The sequence below is a fragment of the Phyllobates terribilis genome, unplaced genomic scaffold (assembly GCF_046119375.1).
Source record: "Phyllobates terribilis strain yellow unplaced genomic scaffold, ASM4611937v1 Scaffold_5__5_contigs__length_657084704, whole genome shotgun sequence".
Lineage (NCBI taxonomy): Eukaryota > Metazoa > Chordata > Amphibia > Anura > Dendrobatidae > Phyllobates > Phyllobates terribilis.
The window spans coordinates 124,270,800-124,279,045 of NW_027362765.1; the positions used below are offsets into that span (position 1 = coordinate 124,270,800).

General features: G+C 43.5%; 1 protein-coding gene across 1 annotated transcript in view; it reads left to right on the forward strand.

The window, feature by feature from the left end:
- LOC141272326 (peroxidasin homolog) overlaps positions 1 to 4,797 on the forward strand; it is an 81,074-nt gene extending 76,277 nt beyond the window's left edge. The window contains exon 20 of the mRNA XM_073682913.1: positions 2,673 to 4,797. Within this exon, the coding sequence (XP_073539014.1) occupies positions 2,673 to 2,753 (81 nt within the window). The 3' untranslated portion in view covers positions 2,754 to 4,797. The remainder of the gene's footprint in view (positions 1 to 2,672) is intronic.
- Positions 4,798 to 8,246: the final 3,449 nt, after the last annotated feature.

The following is an 8,246-nucleotide window of genomic DNA, read 5'->3' on the forward strand; positions in this document are numbered from 1 at the left end:
TGGCATGACAAGGTTCTCATAATGCCCCTCCGGAGTGTTAAAAGCCGTCTTCCACTCATCCCCCTCCTTCATCCTAATCAGATTGTACGCCCCCCTGAGATCCAACTTAGAGAACCATTTGGCGCCCACGATCTGATTAAAGAGATCGGGAATAAGTGGGAGCGGATACGGATCTCGGACCGTAATCCGATTAAGTTCACGGAAATCCAGGCAAGGGCGTAGGCCTCCATCTTTCTTCTTAACAAAGAAGAACCCCGCGGCCACCGGTGAAGATGAAGGTCTAATATGCCCCTTAGCCAGACTTTCAGAAATATAATCCTTCATGGCCTGCCTCTCAGGACCAGAAAGGTTATACAACCTAGCTTTAGGTAACTTGGCCTCAGGGAGCAGTTTTACAGAACAGTCATACTCGCGATGAGGAGGTAGTTCCTGACACCCATTCTCCGAGAATACATCCTCAAAGTCCGCCAGAAATGGAGGTAAGACCCAAGGAGTAACTGCACCGATGACCGTGTTCATGCAGTTTTTATTACAGAATTTACTCCATTGGCTTATCTCTCTGGTTTGCCAATTAATAACCGGGTTATGCTTAGCTAACCAAGGAAGGCCCAACACTATAGGAGTGGGAAGACCCTCCAACACGTAGCAAGACAACAGTTCTTTATGTATTGCCCCCACTTGAAGTTTTACACCATGCACAGCTTGCAAAAAACTTCCCTGACCGAGAGGCCTGGCATCGATCGAGAATATGGGGATGGGTTTAGCCAACTCACTCAATCGCATACCTTGAACCCGGGCAAACCGAGCATCAACCAGATTAGCCCCGGCCCCACTATCCAGAAGAACAGATATCCTCTCAGTTCTCGTACCCACCACCACCTCCGCCGGTACGAGAAACTGAGACGAACCTAGGGACGAAATACCTACTCCCAGATTGCCGTCCACCACACAACCTGGGATCAACAGTTTTTTCGACGACTCTTTACTCTGCAAGGGACGGGATGGACACCCCCCAATAAAATGTCCCTTTTTCCCGCAGAGGAAACACCTTCCTGTCTTATGGCGCACCACCGGTCCCCTTCCCCGAAATGATGTCCCTCCTAATTGCATAGGCTCCTCCGGACTGACCAGGGGAACCACCATATGAGGGGACCTTGTAGGAGGTGGAGACATTACAGGGGGTAGAGTTATCCCGCACCTCTCCCGAAGCCGTCTGTCAACACGAATAGCAAGGGCCATAGCGGCTTCCAGTGACGCGGGAGAGTCATACTGTGCCAACACATCCTGTAATTTGTCGGATAAACCATGACAAAACTGGCTCCTAAGAGCCGGGTCATTCCACTGGGTGTCCGTGGCCCACCTACGGAACTCCGAACAGAATTCCTCCGCCGGACGATCTCCCTGCTGAATCCTACGTAACTTAGACTCAGCAAGGGAGATCCGATCTGGGTCATCATATACGAGTCCCAGAGCAGCGAAAAACCTATCCACTGACTGGAGAACCGGGGAGCTTGGGGGAAGAGAGAACGCCCAAGATTGAGGGTCCCCTTGTAGGAGCGAGATGACAATTCCCACCCTTTGTTCTTCACTGCCCGATGACCGAGGCCGCAGCCGAAAGTACAATTTGCATGCCTCCCGGAAAACAAAAAACTTGTCCCGCCCCCCAGTGAACCTGTCAGGGAGAGCTACTTTAGGTTCTGGTCCAGCTTGCTCCGGAGGATGCAAAACCTTGGACTTAACGTCCGCCAGCCCCATGGACAAACTCTGCAACTGCCGAGCTAGACCGGCTACTGGATCCATGGTAGCTGGAGAAAACTAAGATGGTCGGTGAAAATGTCACACTGTCACAGAATACTGGAGGTAGGGGGCCTAAGCTGACCCTAAGCTGGGACCCTGACTAATCCCTCAACCTGGAGGTACTGTTAAAGGTACAGAGGTCCAGGCCGCCAGCGTAACCCCTACCTCCTGAGGATCCCTGCACCTAAGTAATCTAGTCCTGAGAAGGACCCCGATCACAACAATAGGGAACCAGAAATAATATGCCCACACACAGTATTTAGACGAACGAGACAGTACAAGGGAAAAACCAAAACCACCTTGCATACAACTTCTACACAACTACAACAGAGGGAACACCAACGGGAAAGGAGATAAATGATAAAGCGAGGAAAGGGAAAAAACACTTCCAAATGCACTTATCTCAGCAACTCCAAACACCACGATCCGCTCTGTAAGTCAGAATGAAAAGCTTTCACCGACACCTCCCAAACAGACCTGCAGGAATATAAAGGAGTCTCACTAAAGAAGCATTGATTGCAGCTGGGCGAGGCTGGACCTCAGCTAGCCCAGAGAGAGAGAGAATTAACTCCTACACTGCCGAAAAAACACAAAGCACCAACAAGTCAGCTGCGAGAAGTCAGGCTGTGTACTCGTGACGATCTTCGTGGCAACACACCCGTGACAATAAATAGTTGAGGATCCTCCTTTAGGTCCAGCTACTTCTGGTTTCCTTCCTGACCAATGCTTGGCTACCACTGCAAAATATGGGTCACTCCAAGTTGGGACCCCATTTATCAGTCACTTGTAGCATAGCCTATGTCAAAGGATCTGTCTTTGTAATATCTCTTTAAGTCTATCAGGTTGGGACCTCAATCTTATATTTTCTGTTTTAGGTGAAGGAGCTTGAAGCTCAGGTGAGGCACCTTCAAAAGATGTTGCCAGACAGACAACCGGTGCAGTCAAACCAGCTTTGATGATACGTCCTAGTTATAAGGACCCAGATGACTCCAAAAGTAAAAATAAATAGCAATAGGGATGACTATGTGGTGGTGGTGCAGACCACCAGGACTTACACTGCTGTGCATTCAGACCTTCCTCTACCTGACTGTTCATGGGCTCAGTAAACAGCCGAGATCCACCTGTAATATTAGGCCCCTGCAGTATTTGCGTTCACATGGATAATGATGTGCCCATTATTCCTCCTCCAGCCCCTTGTGTATCCCACATGTTTACCAGTTTAATTAGGATAGGCCATCAGTAGCCGATCTGTGGGGTCAGACTCCCTACTTCCCTGATGATCAGCTAATTGAAGGGCTGTAGTGCTCCCCTTAATGTCTACCAGGGATAGATCTGTAATCTTTATAATGGCTGTGCCCAGTGTTGCACCTTAGCTCCATTCACTTCAATAGGGCAGATTTTTGGTGAGATATATTACCAGGTACAGTCACTATGAAAAACACCGATCTGTGCCTGCTAAACAATGGAGGGGACACTCCTTCAATCCGCACATCGACAAGAATCAGAACCCTCTGATCTGATATTGATGGCCAATCCTAAGGATAGGTCATCAATATTCCAGTCCTGAAAAAAAACCATTTCATTTACAGTTAGATTGACCTCTGCTTTAGATATAAGATACTATTTCCTAAGACCACTTGTATCTGCTGTACAAGAGCCTGCCTCTCTATTCTGCACAGACTTGTTTTAGCTCCTTCCTGCTCAGGCAGCAGTAAGCGAGAGAAGAATTTGCCAGAAATTACACCAGGTTGTCATGTTTCTTGGACTCCATGCCTTCTTGGAACCTGACAGTGCCCCCACAGGGAAAATGAAGCATTACTCGGATCTCATTGAAGTCAATCTATTGTCCATTTAATATATGGAGATACTGGTTCCTCTAGGTATGGTGACTGGTGAGATTTTGCAGTTGCTCTCTTCAATGGCTAGAGATGACGGTGCTAAATAACGGACCCTACTGACTCAGAATTCCCTACTAGGGAATTTATATATATGACACATTGCATCTGTGCATTTAGCCTAAACTCGGGAGCTTTTGCTGACCAACTATAGCGTTCCCATAGGCCTCCATTCACCAGACAGAGGCCAAAAGTTTGCTCTTTTCCCCTTTGTCTGGCCAGTATGCATCTACATACCATTTACATAAATAGTAACCATTGTTTTATTTTATTTTTTTTTCACAAATCAATAGTACACGAGAAAATAAGAAATTTTGTAATTTCTCTTTTTAGAGAAATTTTCTTCTTTCTCCTCCTGAACTGACCATTCTCAAAATTCTCAATTCATTGAGTGAAATATGTCTTCAATTAAAACAGATTTTCCTATTACTGAGGTAGGAGATGACAGTTGGTGCTCATTATATTCTTTGAAGAACTGTAATTTCAGGAGAACTTGCAGTAAAATGTTTGTTTCTGCTCCTGGCTCCTCCCTCCTCTCCATAGAATTTTATGAGCACCAACTGTCATCTCCTATCTCAGTAATGCGAAAATCTGTAATTACTGAATATAGATATTATTGATGAATTGAGAGTAAAAGATTAGTCCAGAAAAAGAAAGAAGTAGATTTCTCTGATAAGATATATAACAATGTATATATTTTCAAATACTATTGATTTGTTAGATAAAAATTAAAAATATGTTTATTCTTTAACTATATAGGAAAGCGTCTCACATCTTGCTTTCCTTTATTAGGGCCACTATAAAGAAAATGTATATTATGTTATATATATATATATATTTTTAAATGCGTCCCTTTGGTGGACTATGACTACAGTTTGACGCTTTCTCCTGAGCGTATGCGCTCGACAGCGGCCATAAGCCCAGTGTGTCCCAAACCTTACCCATCACTGGGACACATGACATAAAAGAAGCCTCGTTAATATCAAATATATATCAACCCTCAGGATTCATAGATATATACGAAAGAGTTTGAATAAGCAGTTGTGTAATGTATCGGCAGATATTAGTACGTAACATTGTTATATTGGATCTAATTCTATGAAAATGTATTTTCTAATTGATTTCAATAGAAATAAAACTGTGTCTTTGTTCAATCAATTTATTATAGATATTTTTATTTTAACTGTATCCACAAATATTCAAATATAACTACTAAAATGCTGCCCATAAAGGGCAGGTATACCAATTATCCAAGGGCGGTAGTTGGAGAAAGCTGGGTCTTTGCACCTCTATGAGCCTAGATGTCCGTGTGACTTGATCGCAGCATAACTACAAAAATGTTTGGTTCCTCCAGGGCTCAGCTCCAAGAAAAGGTCAAAAGACAATAAGATTACCCAACAAACAGTGACGGAAAAAGAAGAGAGCACAGTTAGTGTTAAATACTAGTAAGGGCAAGTATGGGTTCATGTCAGCTCGGTTCCTAGAAATGTCCGATCAGATACTTTTTCTCTCCTACAATGCTATTACCTGATCTATGAATGCAAGTTAGTTTAAGGTAAGTTTGTCATTTAGCTCAACTCATCTGTATTAACACATTCTGAGTGTGAAAAGGTACATGTAGTCAATGAATATAAGACTTTTTACCTGCATTACTAACATATAGACTTATAAATTTGAGGTTCTTAGCACACATTTTGATCAAATTGGGTGAGCCCATCTGCCAGCAACAAGGTAACCTCATCAGATGAAAATCTACTCTTAAAGTGAATCTTCAGCAGGTTTTTGCTATGTAATCTGATGACAGCATGAGATAGAGGTTAAAACACAGATTTCAACGATGTGTTACATGTCAGGCTGTGTGCTGTTGTTTGCTTACAGTGAAGGTTTTAGTCTGGCTCCACCCCCTTCTCTGATAAACAGCTCACTGTCAATAGACAATGTACACACAGAGCCTGGTGTGGGTGGAGTTAGCTTTCTTAGCTCTGCTGCATTCTACATCTAAGAACGCTGATTGTTTCAGAACTGCTGCATTCAGTAAACTAAGTGATAGACCCCTATTCCAGTGATGTATTTCTCTACATCATGCTGCTCTCAGATGAGGTAGCAAAAACCTACTGACAGAGTCTCTTTAAGGGAATGTTCCCCCAACTTTTTATTTTTTTTTAAGGAAGGTTTGGAGCAGGACTGCTTTGAAAGCTGCCTGAAAACACTCAAATGAATTTCCTTTTTAATTTCTCTGTAAAAAAAACAAACATTGCTGTTGATATGTTCAGGCTTTTGAGCATCTTTTGGCTATGTTCACATGACTCGTTTTTGCAGCGTTTGTTTGCTGCATTTTTTAATGCAAATTTTAAGCTTCGTTTTACAGTACCAGCAAAGTCTGAGATTTTTTTTTTTCCTGACTGATTTGGCAAACTGCTGCGTTTTTGCAAAATGTAGCATGTCAATTCTATCAGCGTTTTTTCAGCGATTTTTTTCACCCATAGAAAGCAATGGGTAAGTGCAAAAATGCAGCAAAAACACAGCATAAAATGCAGGTATCAGGTTTTGCTGCTTTTTTGGTGCAGAAACCTGAGGTAGTTGAATCATGGGTTTTTTTATGCACTAAACTTTATCATCAGGCACAAGAGACAGATGTACCCTCACAAAAACGCAGCAAAAACTCAGCAAAGCCTGCTTTTTGTAAGCAGCTTCTTTACTGTGAAGAGAGCAGGTTTTGCCTGCAGACAAAACGCAGCAAAAACGCAAGGTGTGAACATAGCCTTTAGCCTGAAAAGTTTTCCAAAAAAAACAAACATAAGCAGTTTTAAGAAGTGAGCTGACTATTCTTCGGGTGTATTCTGCTCTGAAGACGCCTTATCCTTTACAATAGAAGTCAATGGGAATGTAGGATATAGCTCTGTCACAGCGTTGGACAGAAAGGAGGAATGCTCAGCTGAATATGGAAGCAGTCAGTTACGCCCCAAAAAAAAATGATATCTAAAGAGGAAAACCTGGCTGACAGTTGGGCTCACACAATTTGTTTAAATGTGTCTTAAGAATTTAAAAATGTATAAATACAGGCTAAATAGCAGTCCTGCAATTCATGTATTCAATATTTGCATATAGCTTACAGCATAGTTTCATTTGTTTGTATGTTCTAGCAATGTAGTCACAGTCACTTGCACCTGCATATTTATTTCATTTTTCTACGACGTGCTTGTCAACCTCATTTTTTGTAGTGTACATTTGGGGGTGAGTGACTGCTTCCATATTCAACAGACCCAGGGGTGTACACAGAAATCATGGGGACCCATAGTAGAAGTCCTAACTGGGTCCCGCCACAAAAAAAATATTAATATTTGGCGGGGTCACAGAAGACCATAGCTCACAACTTAGCCCTTGAAAAGTAGTTTTGCTGCTATTGAAGCCCCTTAGTGTTCCTACGTACTAATACTTTACAGGGGCCATGAAAGGGGCATGATACCAACAAAAGTGCCCCCCAACACAGTATGATTCCCCCATAGTGAATTCCTCCATAGTACCCTACACACACACTCACACAGTATGATGACCCTATAGTACTCCCCCCAACACAGTATGTTTCCCCCCATAGTGATCCCAGCACAATATGATGGCCTCCCACGACTCCACACACACAATATGATGGCCTCAACACATCCCTCCACAAAATATGATTGCCTCCACAAAGCCGTCCCTACAGTATGATGGCCCTCCATACATTATAATGGCCCCCACACACCCGTCCACACACTATGTTGGCCCCCACACAACCCTCCATACAGTATGATTGCCCCAACACAACCCTCCACATTGTATAATGGCCCGCTCACAGTATAATGGCTCCCACATAGTCCTTAAAATAGTATAGTGGCCTCCCCACATAGCCCTCCAAATATTATAATGACCCCCACATAGCCCTCCAAATAGTTTAATGGCCCTCCAGCTAAAATAATGACCAACAGCATAGCTCTCCAAACAATATAATGACTGCCACATAGCCCTCAAAACAGTATAGTGACCCTAACATAGCCCTCACACAACCCTCCATACAGTATGATTGCCCCAACACAACCCTCCACATTGTATAATGGCCCGCTCACAGTATAATGGCTCCCGCCATAGCACTTTAAATAGCATATTGGCCCCCACACAGCCCTCCAAATAGTGTAATGGCCCCAAAATGTCCTCATTGATTTAAAAAAAAACAAAAAAACTCCCCTTTCCCTCTCTGCAGCATGTGGCCTGAAACATTGCCCTATTCTACACAGCAGGAATGATGAATTAAACGTCACCGAGCCCATTGGACTGAGACGTCAGTGCTCAGATACATAGGGAGAATCATGGAGGACGGAGCTGATGGCTCCATACTCCCTCACTGCTTTCAACTGTATCTGCAACAAGGGTGCAGATACAGTTAAAAGTGTGATGCTGGGCGGGGGGACCCTATAGCGGCCAAGTGGTGTTCCTCTATTAGCCTCTGAGCATCCCTCCTGTCTAGATCCTACCTTTCCTTTTAATTTTTACACCTAGACCAAGGAGATACAAGTCTGA